An 18,404-nucleotide genomic window follows, 5' to 3' on the forward strand; every position below is an offset into this window, starting at 1 on the left:
TTTATTAAGTGTGATTTGGAGTTGACTGAATATATTTAAACAAAGCAACAAAACAGGTCCAGTTTAACTTATTTCTTTAAACTAATGTGTGCAATTAGTCTTAAATGTGTAATTCTATTTCTTTAAACTAATGTGTGCAATTATGTGTACTTCTGAAATTTAGAAAACTGTAAGTTTGGCTTCACATTGCATTTCACATGAATCTCTGATTAAATAAACTCCATTAACAGATGTAAAAAAGCACTATTATTGTATTTGTTTAGATTTGCGTGGAGACTTGTAGTAGTCCCTGGGGCGTAGCTTTGTAGACTGATCCGACAAAGTGGGCAAACTTAGACTTGACTTACAGGGTGCCAGTGTGCAGAGGAAAAATCTGCCAAATTACATTGAATAGAATATTATAACAATAATAATAATACATTTTATTTATACAGCGCTTTTACAGCTCTCAAAGACGCTTTACATAAAACCAAATACAGAGGACATAAAATACAAAAAATACACAAGTGCTCAATGCAGAGAGAAGTGAAAAAAGAGAAAGAAAGAAAATAAATGAAAAGTACATAGAAGGACGAACAATGCGCAATAACTATGTATATTTGTAATTATAGAAACAGTAGAAACAGCTACTGTTAAAAGCAGACTTAAAAAGGTGGGTCTTGAGTAATGATTTGAAGGTGGATAGGTTAGAATAGTGACGGATAAACAATAATAACATTTATTGTATTAATGAGAATTTAAAAAATCAAGAAGGCGACGACACCAGTGGTATGAGACAGAAATGACAGGAGTATTCCCATCTACTTTATTGTTCCACTTAACATTCATCATCAGAGTAACATAATCATTATCAAACTGGCACATGTGTGAAGTATAATATCGTTCAAAGGGTATAAACAAGGTTACGTAACATACAGATAGGAATCATATAGTGTTTACCTACAGGTAAAAGGTAGTGAAGAGAGTTAAGTGTGGTGGCATCATGCCATGAAAATGTTGACGTTCCCTGACACAGTTTCCTTTTTTTAAAAAATACTATAGTGTCTAGACTGGATTTGAAGATGTGTCTTAAAACATGACGCATCAATGATGTCATATCACTCCGGATTAAGTAACATTAGTAGAAATTACAACATTACACATCAGCAAATATGTAGAGAGAGCTGAACATCAGCTTTTCTTTTCCCTTTAGTGTTCAGACCTGTGAGGGAACCGAGTCACCTGGAATAAGTTAAACACAGGAAATAATAGGTAACAATAGGTATAATGTAGTGTGTGTGTGTGTGTGTGTGCACTTTAGAAAGAGAAAGGAGTGTGTAGGATAAAAATAGTCTGAAGAAGTTTACATTCAATATTCACAAATAAGGCAGGAATGACTTGAGTTACAGGCTTTGGCATTAAGACACATGAGAGCGTGGAGGTCCACTGCAGCAGCACAGTGTGAAAAGCTTTCTGAGCTTCACAGGACACACAACAGAGACCCTGATGACCCCACCAGTTGCACAACATTGGACCGGTGACATTCATGTGTGTACAAGGCAACGTAATGGTCCGAAGAGAGTTCCTGCTGTCAGATTCTTACACTACTGAGAAAAGTTTTTTTTACTTCCACCAATGAGCTGATGCTTTTTTTTATCTGTGTGTTTACTTATCAGTAGGATTACACATAATGTGGTGGAGGGATGAGGCATGTGTTCACAGACTCCAGGGCTCCAGACTGACCCTAAATGGGGGTATTATCAGACAGAGCAAGTAAATTGTTCATCTACTTGCACATGTGCAACCAGTAAATTTGCCTCTTCTTCCCGTTGAATCCTCAAAATTCCTAAAATCCTAAAATTTTAAGTTAGTGGCCACTGTGCTCCTAGTGAAGAAAAGTCAGTCTGGAGTCCTGGACTCTTTAAAGTTTGGTGTCAATCACAGTTTAAGGGGCAGATTAATTTCCCATAACATTGCAGGCACCGTTCAACAACATTGGTCAGTTTCTCAGGAGACAAAGTTCGAATCTTGAAATGGAAAAAACCCTGACATATTCATGGAGTTGAGATCTTTTGAGGTTTTACACATTGGTGTTGATCCAGATCATAATCTGGATCAGACAGATGTGTATTTGGCCCAGGCGGAGGTATGTGTTCTACTGAGAGTCATTCTAGTGTACTGTGTGTGTGTGTGGGGGAGACGTTTTGCGGTCCTTATTGTGATGTTGCGTTCAAGTCCCTGTGTCTGAAGCTTCTGCCCTGCTGTAGCATCCTTGAGAAAAGGCACTCAATCTCTCTTTGAGTTGCAGGTAATAATGAACCTTGTGTCGGACCTTCCTGTAGAAGGGGGACAACACAAGAGTTCACTGTCGGGTGGATGGATGATATGAGGAGATTGTCACTGGTGTGATCAGTTTTCATTCAGAAAGAGACCACAGGGCCCGGGTAGGCCTCTCCACCGCACCCGAAGTCCTCCGGCTGAGGGACCTCTAGTAGCCACGCCTCCTCTTCTTTCTCCTTTTCCTCTCCCTGCTCCTCCTCCTCCTCCTCCTCGTTGCTCTTCCCGTCTGTTTGCCTCTCTGCCACAGTTTGAAGGACTTTGTAATAGTGACAGTCCCGCCCGTCGTCGGGGTCGTACGGCGGCGCCAGGATGTCCAGGAAAGCGGCGGGCCCTTCCAACGCGTCGATCTGGTGGAGGTTGTCCCTCAGGGGGGTGAGGAGACACGGGCCGCTGGTCTCCGAGTACTCTGCGACGGAGCGCAGTACGGAGCGCCACAGGGAGGGCGTCTGCAGCGAGGTCAGGGGGGGGTCAAAGGGAGGCGGGACGGAGCTGAGGGTCAAGCTGTCCTCCAGTTTATCGAAGCAGCGGACGCTCACCTTCCCGTAGAGAACCTGGAGGACACAACACAACACAGCAGGTTATCATCACAGCTTCTTACAGTCACTGGGTACATATTTTTACTTTTCTCTTCATTTTTTTTGTTAGTCATTATTCAGTTAACCATGACTCATGTTCACTAAAACATCACCACTGAAGCGTAAAAGAGTCAAATTTACTCTGCTGCTGTTAGTTTTATTGAGGAAATGCGGAGGAGTGATCCACTGTAAGGTTCCTCATTATGAAGCAGATGTTTTCACACCCGTAGCAGCACCGAGCTCCATGTTTGTAAGTGGAACTCCTGACTACTAGGGCTGGACAAACAATCACATTTTCTCTACTATAATCAAAGAGCAATGATTATTTTGTCATTTTCCTACCTAGACTATTGGGATTTTATCATGAAAGACAGTCTTTCTACCCACATGTGTCAGTTAATTCACAAAAGCAAATGTAAGGACCCACCCCCCACCCCAAATATACATGCTGTACATAATCGAGTAAAATAATAATCGTGATTTCAGTATATAATGATTTCTGCCATAATCGTCCAGCTCTACTGACTACTCTGTTTTACTTCAGGGAACAAAACAGCTGTGCCCACTTTTCCAGTTCTCATTATATGACCTATAGAGGCTGCTGTTATGGGCCCTGAGGGGAAATATTCAGCCCAACGCCCAAGACAAAGAACATTAAACACACAATATATTAAAGGAACACAAAAAACAAGTAGTTCCGACCAAACAATCTGATTGGTCAACAAGAAATTTAGACCGTGCTCCAACAGCAGGCCTAAGTCATCACTAAAAATATTATTCTGCCATGTCATGTTGCTGTATTCATCTCTATGGTAGCCATCCATGTATTTTGATATTTTAGAGACATTATTTTACTCATGAAAATGAATCACAAACCACATCAACCAATCAATCAATCAATCATCAATCAAGTCAAATTTTTTGGAACAATTAAATCAACATTGTTTTGTCAATATGCTGTAAACGACCCCGTTTTCGCATAGTCGCAGAGACACTAGTTGAAAAATAATAATTGAAAAATAAAAAATAAATTAAAAAATTATTAATTGTAAAATCTCTCAGTTACTCAGAACAGATTATTTTATGGTTTGTATGTGTGGCTCTAACTAATCATCATTTGGGTGTGCTGAATGCTGATTGGTCACTTGCAGTTGGTATCTGATTGGGCATGTCAGATTGAGGCCTTGCAGCAAAAAGACTAAGCCTGTCACCCATGAGTTCACATTACCACTTCCTATGATGCCCACTGAGGTTTGAATAGGTGATTTCTATTAGTTTTATTCAGAAATTTGCACAACATGACCACAGCAACTAAACAAAAAAAAAAAGAAATCCCCTCTCTAACCTAATTCCCGTTTGTGTGCATCTATCTACACTAGACTAATAGCATCAGACCCGCTGAGCTGATGAAAGCTGCAGCCTCTGACGGCCCCAGGTGAACCAGCCTTAGTGTTTGTGCATTAGTGTATGGTCAGTTTATATTCATGGCGTGCTCTGTGTGCACACAGGGGCCATTGGGCTCCTGGCTTTGCATGTAAATTATAGTGACTACCAACAGAATGTCATAGGTCACCGGCTTTGCTGCAATGACACTTAAAGGGATAGTTCAGCATTTTGGCAAATTCACCTATTGCTGTGATCCCTATAGTTATAGGAGTAGGTTCATTACCTTTAATTATCAGTACATGATGTTTTGAGATCTGCAGGGCAGAGACGTGAGCTGCTCAGCGAACACAATGGAGGTGAATAGTACAGGTCCCCTGTCCCTCAAAACTCATCAAATACACAATCCAACAAAGTTATGACCTGCACATTCACCACACTATGAAATAATACTGTAACATTACAACACCTGAACCACGTGCGCTTCTGAAATCACTCCACCCAGCAGCCATGTTTGAAATATAGTTCAGGCTAGATAATGTGTGTGTTTTGGAGTTGTTGGATTGTGTATTTGATAAGTTTTGAGGGACAGGGGACCAGTACCATTCACCTCCATTGTGTTCGCTGAGCAGCTCACGTCTCTGCCCCGCAGATCTCAAAACATGCACTGATAATTAAAGGTAATGAACCTACTCCTATGACTATAGGGATTACAGCAATAGGTGAATTTGCCAAAATGTTGAACTGTCCCTTTAAGTTTTTCCACGAATCATAAGGTTTGACCTATGACCTTTGGTGAATGATGAACAACTACATTATAAAATTATTATTACAGTTGTTTCTAGAAATCTTAGAGAAATAAAATACAATTTAAAGCAAAACACACTGGAGCTGACTGAGTACAGGCCACAACATATGAGACAGGAGGTGTAGAGACCTTCAGCATCCCGTTCATGTAGGGGTGGTCGTGCAGCGGGATGGATGTGCCGGCCCTCAGGATGAACACGCCCATGCTGAACACCTCCGTCTCGCAGATGTGCATGTAGGTGACCGGGGAACCCTGCAGCTCCGCGGCCGCGGAGCTCGCTTTGCATTTCCGGGGTGCAATTTTGAGGTCGGCAGCCCTGACCGCGGTCACCAAGGAGATGAGTTCACTCTGCTGGTCCGCGGTCAGTTTGTTCTCCGAAGACTTGAGGCCTTTGTAGGTGATGTAGGCCTGCTTCGCTATCTTCTGGATCAGAGGGGTTTTGTTGTCCCGCGGCATCCTGGCTGCCGAAAACACAAACGGTTATCAGTGAGTCTGGCACCGTTCCCACACCCAGACACCCCCTGGTAAAAAAAAAAAAATAAGATGCCTTCAGGTCCTCCGGAAGCAGCAGGTTTCCTCCTCAGCGGCTCGTCTGACGCGTAAAAAAGACGAAAATATATATTTTATGAATTTAGACGCAGTTCATAGTTAATATATTTATAATAACCTTTCTAATTTCAGCAACAGATACGAGCCTCCCTGCAGTCATTTTCCATCCTCCCCTCTCCTCGACCGTGCGCATGGCGCATGCGCACAGGGCGCAAGGCAGTATGGGATATGGAGTTTTATTAGAGAATTTAAAATACATCTAGTGCACGTGATCATGGGCAATGAAGGACCTGAGAGTCAGTATTAAAAACACATGTCTGAGTGAGTGTGCAAGGGAGGAGGGGATACACCAGCAGGCCTTAAACCTAACACAATAACCTGATTTATCTTTCAGGGAGACTACATTTCCCAGAGGTGCTGGAGTTGCAGCAGAGCAGCAGAGGGGAAGGCCAGACAGGCCATTGAACTCCCTTCAGGGTTGGTGAGTGAATTCTAGGGAAGTGACGTTGACTTTCCCACCACCTTAACCCCGAAGTTCACCAAACTGTCTCCAACTCCAACCACTCAACTTGACCCCGACCTGACCCCGGGGCCCGGGCCTCTCCAGGTGGCCTACCTCTGCTCTGCCTATTGTTGAGACTTGGAAGGTGAGACCTCCTTCCTCCTTCTCCCTCTCTCCCTCCCATCCCTACCCCCACCCTCCCCTGTGTCCAGCATCACATCCTGCTTCCTGATGATACCCCCCTCACATTCCCCTCACTGCATGTTAATCATAGGATAACTAGTCACTTTTCATCTGAGTCAAGGTTTCACACACATGATCAAATGATACAAACAGTATCAATGGATATGTTGTGTTAAGCAGCAGTAGCCTAAGTGAAAGAATATCATAATGCAATAAATTTGATTTAGAAAAGTCATCAACACAAAATGATTTTTTTTCTGTAAGGACTGACCATATGTGTTATTCAGAATAATAGGTCTCACCATTGGAAAGATCTGGGGTAATAACTCTCCAACAAAAAAGGGCAAAAGAGTCATTCATAATGCAGGTTTTCTGGATACTATACTCATTCAAAGTTATTGAAATTTACAGACAGTGACATTTCAAACAGCACAAATCATATACAATGCTAACAATAACAGGGCTAACTTCAGAATGAAACTTTGCGTTTCATTCTGTTTAAAACAAATACAAATAGGTTTTCACAAGATACAGGGGTGAAATGTGGGTGTGACACTAACAGGATGGTGTTACTGATTATGCTTTTATTTTTTATTTTTTTTTAAACTTGTGATTTGTTTATGTTACTGATGGATTATTTCTTAATTTATTCATGTGCATTAATATTTGGTCCTTTTCTGACTATGTTGTTCCATAAATGTTGATATGACGATGTGTATATTTATCATATAGCATGTTGTTTATTATTATTTATTATTATTAAAGTTTAGACTTCTTTCCCCTCTGTTTTGGACATGAAGAATGCGTGCCAAGTTGTGTCAAGTTTTTACAATACTATATTCTATCATAGCACAGTTAATTTACAGTCAGGTTTCTATGAAAGATAATTGAAGCAAGAACTGCACTTCATGTTCTTAGCAGCTTGAGCAGAAAGAGAAACAGGAAATGACAACACAGCCTTTCCACCTGAGCTGGAAAGGAAGTAGGAGGGAGATGAGACGCCAGACATACCTGAGAACTCAGAGAAGAGAACAAAGGAGGCTTGAAGGAGGACTAACATGAAGTGATATGTGAGAAACAAGAAAAAGGAGGAGGTAATTCAAAGTCTGAGGAAGTTTCTGGATTAAATAAAAAGAAAAGTAAACCAAGCGTTCTGGAGGAAAAGCTGATCCCTGGAGCAGGGGCAGGAGAAGCTGACTACTATCTTGGACCTGTTTGGATTCTTTGGCCGATCTCTCCATCCTGGTTGGATGAGGAACCACTTGCAGATAAGTCCAATTTCCCTAAAACTCTCCTGACCTCTGACCTTCCCTCAACTGTTGTGGGAATTATTTAGGTTTTTTAAATTCTCTATAGAGAGGGACACAACACAGAACCACATGGCAGTCTAGTAGCTCAATGTTGTGCCCACTGACCAGTGATGGAAGCCTCTTCTTACTGACTCCTATGCCTCTGGCAATCACCTCAAAATCACAGTCTCACAGAGTAATCCTGAGTTCATTGTGTCATCTTCACATCAAACAGAAGGTTCAACATACCAGCGCACAACAGGTTATCACTTATCATTCCCACAAACTCCCACAGAATAAGACCACATCAAAATGCCCACCACAAAACAAACACACTTCCTTCAAAACACATTGAACCTACTGAACTGAAAGCCCCACAAACAATATATACACCCACATCCACACACACACGATTCGAACTGTTATTTTTTTATTCAAAGAACTTTTAATTTCCTTGTAATTCTGAATATCTTATAGAACTTTGGTTTCTGAATTCAGAGATGTTTGATTATTGATCTGAGATGTTTTGATCAATTTTTAATGCATTGATTGTGTTTTCCAGTTGTGTTTGTTTTGGGGTTTTTTGTAGTCAACAAGCAGCTTGGTTAACTCACAATTTTTTTTTTCCTGTTATCACAAATGCTGCTGTGTTCTTTTTTTTAATGTGTCTAATGTCATGTGGATAACTGACAACTGGGTGCATGAACTATAATTGACTGTCAACACTGTAGGAGTTGAAAAGTCAATTTGTTTTTCATAAGAGAGGGGTCAAAAAGAGAGAGTGAGGCCCTCTGCCAAGACCAAAAGCTAAGCCAGTGCCAAAGTCACGGTGAATGATCAAGATCAGCATGATGGTTTAATTGGATCCTCCATTCCAGTTGCTTATTGTTGTGTACCGGGGTGTGGGTTCCGATGATGACTCCGAGTCGTATTGTTGATCTTTAGTTTCGTTGTTTATTTCCATCTCACAACATCTCAATAACAGAAAACACCGGCAACTCCTCAGACAGCTGATCGACACTGAAGCGTTACCATGGAGACACATACACAACGGTCACTCTTTTCCATATTGACCAATGACTGAACAGGACTCATATCGTATCACCATGACAACTTCAAACAATTTTCAACTTCATGTGAAACACTATTTATGCTATTCAATAAATAATAACAATAATATTAATATTCTATATTAATACACCACACTCCTCCCCGGTAACTTGAAACCCCTTTCATGAAAAACAATGAAAACAAACAAATATGATTCACTTCAATTTCATAACCATTACAAGTTTTTAACATCGGCTTCATATTTACCAGACAATAAAATCACTTAAAATAAAAACATTCAATGAGGAGGCTTTTGTTTCTCAGGCCTCACTGAGCTGTTCCATCTCAAGACCAAGTTGGTCTATAGCGGTCTGGAGGCTTTCTGTTTCGCTGAGGCCTCCCTGTGATGGCAGAATGAACAGTCTCCTCATGCTCCATGTCCATAGTCCACTCAGAGGTGTTCCACTCTGAGGTATCTGGCTGTGGACTATCCACTGTGTTTGCTCCAATCATCTGGTTCACATGTTTCTTACACTCATGCATGTCATTTGTCTCAACAAGGTAAGTTACAGGACTCAAAACCTTCTTTACCTTTCCTGGTACCCATTTATCTCTCTCTCCTCCCCGGTAATCTCTGACTCGGACTGCTTGCCCGACCTGAAAGGAGCGTAAACGCTTCCCTGTACCCCTGTTTACCTTACTGTCCTGTCTGTCCTGCATGTCTGCTGAGAAGCTGGGCTTCATTAGTGACCAACGTGTGCGTACTTGTCGTTTCAAAAACAACTCTGCTGGAGTTTTTTGTGTAGCTGCATGTGGTGTGTTCCTATAAATAAACAAAAAATTGTCTACATCATGTTGTAATGACCTTCCTGACCCTTTTTGTTTACCCAGAGACTGTTTTAGATTTTGAACCAGTCTCTCTGCTGCTCCATTTGATGCTGGGTGGTATGGAGCTGACTTGATATGCTTTACCCCGTTCTTCTGTAAGAACGTTTCAAACTCTCTTGAGACCAGCTGCGGTCCATTGTCTGAAACTAACTCCTCTGCAAGCCCGTAAGCTGCAAACATCCCCCTGACTGCCTCAACAGTAGCTATAGCTGTAGTGTTTGTCATAACCTTAACCTCTGGCCAGCGCGAGTATGCATCTGTGACTACAAGGAAATTGTCCTTTCCTTTTTGAGCAAAGTCTATGTGTATGCGCTGCCATGGTCTCTCTGGCCATTTCCAGGCGTGTGTTGGTGCAGTAGGTGGCATAGATTTGTTTGACTGGCACACCTGACAGTCTTTTACCAGACCCTCTATATCTGTGTCTAACTTAGGCCACCAAAAGTGACTTCTAGCTAGAGCTTTCATTTTAACAATTCCCCAGTGGTTTTCGTGTAGCTCTCTGAGCAGTGTGTCCCTCAGCGTAGCTGGTATAACAGCTCGCAGACCCCACAATACACAGTCCCCCTCTACTGTGAGCTCATCTCTCCTGGCCCAGTATGGTGTGAGAGCTGTGTCTGTGACATGTTTAGGCCAACCTGTTAGTGTGAAGTGTTTTACTTTCCCTAGGACCTGATCACTAGCTGTCTCTTTTGCTATATCCTTAGCTGTGATGGGCATGACATCTATGAATGACACTCTAAACTCCTGACTGCTTTCTGGACCTCTCTCTGAGAGAGGTAGTCTTGACAATGCATCTGCGTTACCATGATGCTGGCCGCACTTGTACTTTATGTCGTACTGGTATGCTGCCAGTATCAACGCCCACCTCTGTAGTCTCGCTGCTGCTAGTGCTGGTACCCCTGTCTTGGGTCCTAAGATTTTTACGAGAGGCTTGTGGTCTGTAACAAGCAAAAACTTGCGACCATAAAGGTAGTCGTGGAACTTCATCACCCCAAAAATGAGTCCCAACGCTTCCTTTTCAATTTGTGCATAGTTTACCTCTGTCTTTGTGAGTGTGCGTGATGCATAAGCTATGGGCCTCTCATTTCCATCAGGCATCACGTGAGAAATGACCGCTCCCACCCCGTAAGGAGACGCGTCACATGCCAGGATTACTGGCAAGTGCGGGTCATAGTGTACTAACACTGAGGAGGAAGACAACTGTGCCTTGGTCCTCTCAAAGGCCTGTTGACGCTGTTCTGACCACACCCACTTTTGGTCCTTCTGAAGGAGCTCTGTCATAGGCTTGATAAGTGTGGAGAGGTTCTCTATGAATTTGCCATAGTATGTCAGTAAAGCTAAGTATGCTCTGAGCTCTGTTACGTTTTTGGGCACAGGCGCCTTTTCTATGGCGTCTGTCTTCTCCTGTACTGGGTGTATGCCCTGCTCATCTATCCTGTGACCTAGGTACGTGACACTATTTTGAAGGAATGCACACTTCTCTCTGTTCACCTTGAACCCTCGCTCTTGCAGCCTCTGTAGTACTGCTTCCACATTATGCAGGTGTTCCTCTGTGTCCCTCCCACTGATGAGTATATCATCCAAAAAACAAACTGTGCCTGGGAGACCTTGTAGGACCTGGTCCATAATACGCTGAAAAACAGCTGGTGCACTGGACACTCCATAAGGTAACCTATTGACCTGGTAAAGGCCCTTCTGTGTGTTTATGGTGAGATACTTTCTGGACTCTGCGTCTATCTCTACCTGCTGGTAGGCCTGGGTAAGATCTAGTTTTGTAAACTGCTTCCCGCCTGCTATTGTAGCAAAAAGATCCTGTGTCTTAGATAATGGATACTGATCCACTTCAACCCACTCATTGAGACCCACCTTGTAATCCCCACATATCCTGACTTTTCCTGTTTTCTTGGGCAGACACACTATAGGACTAGCCCACTCACTGTACTCTATAGGTATGATGACCCCCTGTTCTTCCAGCTCTACCAGGTGCTTGTCTACTGCATCTCTGAGTGCATAAGGTACTGGTCTAGCTTTACAGAACTTTGGTACAGCTTTTTCTGATACATGAACAGTTGCTTGGACCCCCTTTACCAGACCCAACTTGTCACTGAACACTTCAGAGTACTTTTCACAAAGCTGCTCTACTGGGCATGCTACATGGTTTACTTGTGACCAATCCAGTGAAAGATATTTGATCCAGTTTCTTCCCATAAGAGTAGGACCATTCCCTTCTGACACAAGTAACACTGACTTCAGCACTTGATCCTCACATTTCACTGTTACATCCATTTCACCTATCACTGCTATGACTTTTCCTGAATAGTCTTTTAGCACAACTTCAGATGGACGTAGTCTAAACCCGCTGAACCGTTTTTTGTACATTTTCTCTGACATAATAGACATAGCTGCCCCGCTGTCTATTTCCATTTTAACCTTTTCACCGTTTACTCTGACGATGACATTATATGGTTTTACATACTCACTGTCATCCCTAGATATAGAAAACAGTCCAAAGTCTTTTTCAGAGCTTCTCTGTTCCCCTGACAGTGGTTGTTGCTGGCTGCTCTCAGCTGTCAACTGCAGCAGCTCTGTGTCGTCTTCCTCTCCTGTCGCTGCAGCCTGCTGCGGCTGTGTGTTGATGGCCGATGCAATGTAGCGCGTGCCTCTCGTTGCTTGGCTACTGTGTCGCGCTGTTTCAAAGCGTTGTTTTCCCCCGTAGGCTGGTGTTCCCCCCGCTGGCGGTGGTCTCTGACGACAGGCCCTCTCTAGGTGTCCCGATCGCTGGCAGCCCCGGCACTGGAAATCCTTGTAGCGGCACGTCTGTGGCGTGTGTCCGGTCCCCAAGCAGCGGTAGCAGGGCTTGTTCTCTCCCCCGCTGGCGCTCTGGTAGTCCGACGTCCTCTGGCTCTGCTGTTGCTTTGCCTTGGGTGGTCCCTGTCGCTGTCTTGTCACCTGGTCGGTCCTCATCTGTGGTTGCTGGAATTTCAGCATACTTCGGGTTGTGCACTCGAAGTTGTCGACAATGTCCAGCACTTTTGGCCAATCTAGCGCGTTACCATACGCGGCACTTAGAAGTTTTCCTCTCAAGTCCTTGTTGGCAACACCGTAAACAAGTTGGTCCCGCAGCTGCTCGTTTAGCGTAGCCCCAAACTCGCATGTCTTGGCCAGTCCTTTGAGAGACGCAATATATTCGGCTAGCGACTCTCCTGCCAACTGTGTTCTGCATCTGAAAACGTACCTTTCACTAAGTACATTTCTCTTCGGCTGATAAAAGCCCCGTAGAGCTTTCGTTAGCTCATCCAGCGTAGCCTCACCCGGCTTCTGTGGTGTTAGCAGGTCCTTCAGGAGAGCGAACGTCTTCGGACCAACGACTGCCAGAAAAACCGCTCTCTTTCGGTCATCTTCTATATCGTTGGCCTCCACAAACTGATAAAAACGCTCCTCATATGCCTCGAAACTCTCGATAGCTTCATCGAAGCATAAGCCTGACTCCGTGCTAAACATAGCCATGACAGCTCCCGTTAGTTGCCGTTAACGTTTTCTGGCTGGTTTCTGTCCGTTGCTAACGTTAACCGTTAACCGTTAACGTTAATCCACTGCCCAACTCGGTTGGTCACCGTCGTATTTTAAGGTAAAAATAATTACCAAAAAATAAACTTCCTCGTCGCCATTGTTGTGTACCGGGGTGTGGGTTCCGATGATGACTCCGAGTCGTATTGTTGATCTTTAGTTTCGTTGTTTATTTCCATCTCACAACATCTCAATAACAGAAAACACCGGCAACTCCTCAGACAGCTGATCGACACTGAAGCGTTACCATGGAGACACATACACAACGGTCACTCTTTTCCATATTGACCAATGACTGAACAGGACTCATATCGTATCACCATGACAACTTCAAACAATTTTCAACTTCATGTGAAACACTATTTATGCTATTCAATAAATAATAACAATAATATTAATATTCTATATTAATACACCACACTTATAATCAGATTAATTGACTCACACAGTTAAAAAGACACAATTTTACTCTCCTAATTCAAAAACTCATATTTTGTCAAGAACTTGGTGATCCTGACAGTGAAAAAAAATGATAGTGTGTTTATTTGTAATTTTGTCATTGTTTACTACATGTCTGAACCTGTTACTGGAGGTTATAGCAGTGTTTCCCAAAGTGGGGTCTGGGGCTTTGAGGGGATTCCTAGGGGGAAATGGGAGATTGTTTCAGTCAGAGCTTTTAGTTTTTTACATTTAAACAAAAATATACATATTTTATTCATGTATTCCATTGCAGAATTAGAAAATTAGGACATACAGTATGTGCTAAGAGAAAAACAAAAAACAGAAGAATAAGAGTCATGGTTACTGGTGTATATATATTATCCAAAGTAAAGTACGGTACATACAGTACATTCGAATCAGTCAATCCTTAAGCATCGTTCACTGTATCATACTGCATCCATTTCTCCCACTTAGTCACAAAGACACTTTCTCTCATTCTAAGCCGATGGGTCATTCTCTCCATGATGCAAACCTCTCTTATGGTCTCTAGTCACTGAGTTGTAGTGGGTGGTTCAGCCTTGCACCAGTTTCTTGTTATTGCGTTTTTACATGTGACCAATAACATTTTATCTTTTTCTGGAACATAATCATTCAAACCCCCAAGATGCATAACTTTACATTCCCTGGGTATTACATATCCCAAAATGTCTTTCATTATGTTATGCACACTTTCCCAGAACAAGTTAAGTTTATAACACTTCCAGAAGATGTGTGTGTGATTTGGTTCTCTTTCGCCACATAACCACCAACATGTATGTTGGGAACCAGTTTGTTTACTCTTCAGTTTAGGTTTAGTGAAGTAACGGATCAGGTTTTTCCATCCAAATTCCCTCCATGTTCTTTTTTTTTTTTTTTTTTTTAAAGCAGAAGTAAGTGATATATTTGTGTTAATATAAGTCTTAAATAGTTATATCTTCCGACAGCAATCACTTACATAGAGTGTTTGGTCTGAAACACGGGTCTGTCAGTCCCTCTGCTCTGCTGTAAGCCGAGGAGAAAACATTTATCGTATCCTACAGTTTTTATCCAATGAGGAGAGAGAACGGCATGCAGGGCTGTGTGTGCAGCCAAGGGACGCCGTGAATGTGGCGACGTAGGGACGAGGACTGTTATGGTGCGTTCAAGGAAACTCGTAGACTCGTGTTTTTCCGTCCTGTGAAGTTGTATCAGTTTGATCTGGTAGGAGTTCACGGGTCGGAAGTTACGAGTGGCCGTTAAAGTGACTTTCACAGGTAAAACAGGTCGGAAAAACACGAGTGGGTTGCCTGGAACGCTACAAAGTCGTAAGTTGTGACTTGAAGCTGTAATTTACGATTTCAAAAGCCTGCCTGGAACGCAGCATTAGCGAAAACGACCGGATCACTCACTTCTGCTTTAAGTATATTTTTGGCTTTTTTTGCCTTTATTTGATAGATCAGTATAGATAGACAGGAAAGGGGGAGGCAGAGAGAGGGGGAATGACATGCAGGAAAGGTCTGCCTGACACAGGATTCGAACCAGGGCCGCCTGCGGCGAGGACTATAGCCTCTACATGGGGCGGCCGCCTTAACCACTGCGCCACACACCACCCCATTCCCTCCATGTTCTTGAATTTGTTTCGGTCAGAGCTTTTAAACTCATTGTATGTCAAATCTTGCATGCCCCTTAATTGAGTTATTTGGGGTTACACCTGTTCACTTAGGTCTAACTACAACACAATCAAATAGGATCGTTCCCCTCACACTCCTGGGTAGGCGGTTTGATCCAACCCCCAACATTTACATTAGGTTAAGGATGTACTTTATTTTCTCAAACTTGAAAATATAAGACACTTTTTGAAAGGTTCATCAACAAGTAACTACAAACTTCTTGATTATGTGAAGACACACATTATCCTTAGAATAAGGACATAATGCTCCACAGCGTAAGGCTATGATTGTTTGGCATAAGGTAATAACCGTTTTTATCAGTGGCCACAATTCCCTCCCCTAAATGTAATAATTTCTTTCTTTTTTTTTATCTAGTTTTTTTTTTTTTGTCTGTCAGATTGTGATTCTGTCACTTAATGTGTGTCAGTTCCTATAGTTAATGTAAAAAAAAAAAATCTAATTTGCCTAAATTGTATTGTCCATACTGAACTGAAATTTAAAAAAAAGTAAATAAAAAAATAAATAAAATAATAATAATAATCATTGTAAATGAAACAGCAAAAATCTGGCGGGGTCCTATGTCAGTTTATGGGTACTTGATATGAAAATTAAAAAAATACTGCTCAACTTATTTGAGTTAAATCCTAATATGTTGTAGCCATAGAGGTTAAACTACAGAAAACAGTCGCAAGGATATTTTTTTGTACCCAGTAGACCCCGAATACTGAACATGTTCTTCTTTTTCTCTGATGGGGGTGTCACCTGTGGGAAGCCAAGAAAAACTGCACATTTTGTAACTGACTCATGTCACTACAGTAACTCAAGGTCCCCTCACTAGATTCTTATGTACTGTATCAATGAGGTATTAGCTCACACTCCCTGTTTTAGGGTACAGGACATTGCTAGTAGGAACCTAGGTAATGTAACTGTACGTCCCGTTGCCATGTACAGAACACAGAGTGAAGAGTCAGAGTTCTCTTGTTAATCTTGGTCAAGGTCTAATCGTGCTGAATGCAGATCAATAGTTCATGTCAAACCTCTGCAGGAAGCTGAGCGGATTTGACCACCAGCCTCGGCCTGTTACTGCCCTCTGGAGCAGGAAGTGAGCTCAGTTCACCCAGCAACAAAACACAGGGCTGACTCACCCCACATTACAAACACTGCCTGAGTGAGTGTACTCTACTGATCACATGTGCAGTGTAACCAAACAGCTGGCACAGTTGTGGGTGCGTTTACGTTGAGTACCTCCTCACATTGGTGTCTTTTTTGTGGGTAACTCAGTGCATTTGTGTGTGTTGAATTATGTATGATGCATTCTGCATGATAAGTGAAGGAGACACAAAGCAAGCAATATCCTCTTGAGAAATAATTAAGGCAGTTCATAGGTTCTCTCTCTCCCTCTCTCTCTCTCACTCTCACACACACACTTGTACAGTCACAGTGTAATTGCTCATAGAAGATAAGAACGTGTTGCTTAGAGACCTCCAGAGTAGATGAGATGTGTTTTACTTCCATCTGAAATCCTGGAGAACCAGACAGACGGACAGTGATCTCATTGGTTCTTCATTCTTTTCCAAAGAAGCAAACAACTTAGTTTTCAACTTAGTGACACCTTAGCTTTTGTTTTGATCCAGGGGCAGATATTGACTTGCCCCCTCTACTAGAGAATTCCGATTTTGATCTTTTTGGTCTTTGGTAGTAAAATAGTAACTTTTTTTGGGATGGAATCGGGATGTTGCTCTTAATTTAAGTGTGACATAAATGTTATATAGAGTACTCTTTGTCATTTGACTTCAAATTGATGGTGACAAATCACAACAGAGAGATTTTTTTAGCCATTATTTCCATACCCATAAGTCAGTGTTTTTCAACCTTCGGGTTGGGACCCCATGTGGGGTCGTCTGGAATCCAAATGGGGTCGCCTGAAATGTCTAGTAATTGATTAAAAAAAATACTGATAAAAATAACTTTTTTAACTAAATATTCTTCTTTTTAAAATTATGATTAAAAACACCACAAACAATCTTAAACAAATGTATTCTATACTTTCACTTTCTTGAATATAAATCGAGTTCAAATAAAATGCAGCATAAAAATATCTGAGCTGGCGCATCTTGATTGACGGCTGTAATCGCATGACTGCATGTGATGATGGGGTCGCCAGAAATTGCTCCTACTACTTAAAAAGCAGTGCAGTAATACCAGTGTGTTGCCACTGCAGCTGATTGGTAGATGACCACCTCTTGTCGACTGAATCCTCTTAGGTGACCTCGGCATATCCATTGAGACTAAGCCAATTTCTATTGAGATGAAGTTAAAAAGACAGTAAGTGGAGCTTGAGTTAAAAAAGAGCTTGAAAACTTTAAGGCTAAAGATTGTTTTTACTTTTTCAGTGTCAGGTTAAGGTCCCAGGTCACAGAGCCCTCTTTGACAGCAGCCATAGATAATGCTGGCTATTCGCAGTACAGGTTAATGGATTTTGTCATATCAGTCTCATTCAATCTGATTTGTGATGTGGAGAGTGAAAATGTTGCTATGTGAACACTGGACAACATCTTCTACATCATCTGAATATGTGACATTTAAAAAGTGTAAATGACTCGTACAGTTTGTTACATAGCAGCAAAAAAACTTTGCATTTAAGCAACGTCTCACACAAAACGAAAAAGGGTGAAAACATGGAGAAAAAAATACAAACAATAAAAGGTTTTTTTGTGCAATACAGAAATAACCACAAAAGGTGAGTTCAGCCTAAGACAGTGCAACATTGTGTAAGAGTCAGATGATTAATGACCAGCTGGTTACTGAGCAATGATGAGGCTTTAGCAGTAAATGCTACCACATCATTGGCTAAACCGGATTTCTTGCCAACACTTTCTGTATGAGATGTAAACCTGAAGCTATGCAGTGAGTCCTAACTTTTCTGGAACTACATAACTCAAAGGGCATCTCACCATCCTGAGTTTAAGTTGCATAAAACAATATTGTTTGAATTATGTGTTCTCTGAGGACAAAGCTGTAGAAGACCCTGTTTGTCCGAGATCCTATTTGCATGTGGTGCTGGACCTCGGACATAAAGCCAACATTATTCCCTGGCTGTTTAAAATGTGCATGACTGACATTGCAGAGAAGTCAAGCAAGCTTCATCATGCCGTCCTCACA

General features: G+C 42.1%; 1 protein-coding gene across 1 annotated transcript; it reads right to left on the bottom strand.

Moving 5' to 3' along the window:
• Positions 1 to 646: 646 nt before the first annotated feature.
• On the bottom strand, positions 647 to 5,793 carry adoa (2-aminoethanethiol (cysteamine) dioxygenase a). Its single transcript, XM_083993838.1, has 2 exons — positions 5,215 to 5,793; positions 647 to 2,870 (listed from the first exon to the last, which is right to left on the bottom strand). The coding sequence occupies exons 1-2, from the start codon at positions 5,539 to 5,541 to the stop codon at positions 2,400 to 2,402; spliced, it is 798 nt and encodes a 265-aa protein (XP_083849964.1). The 5' UTR covers positions 5,542 to 5,793; the 3' UTR covers positions 647 to 2,399.
• Positions 5,794 to 18,404: the final 12,611 nt, after the last annotated feature.

Source organism: Trachurus trachurus (genome assembly GCF_905171665.1).
Source record: "Trachurus trachurus genome assembly, chromosome: 19".
Classification (NCBI taxonomy): Eukaryota; Metazoa; Chordata; class Actinopteri; order Carangiformes; family Carangidae; genus Trachurus; species Trachurus trachurus.

Coding starts and splice junctions, on each gene's coding strand:
- adoa (XM_083993838.1), bottom strand. CDS start 5,541: ATGCCGCGGGACAACAAAACCCCTCTGATCCAGAAGATAGCGAAGCAG. Junction 2,871..5,214: donor ACATGAACGGGATGCTGAAG/GTCTCTACACCT, acceptor TGTGTCCTCCAG/GTTCTCTACGGGAAGGTGAG.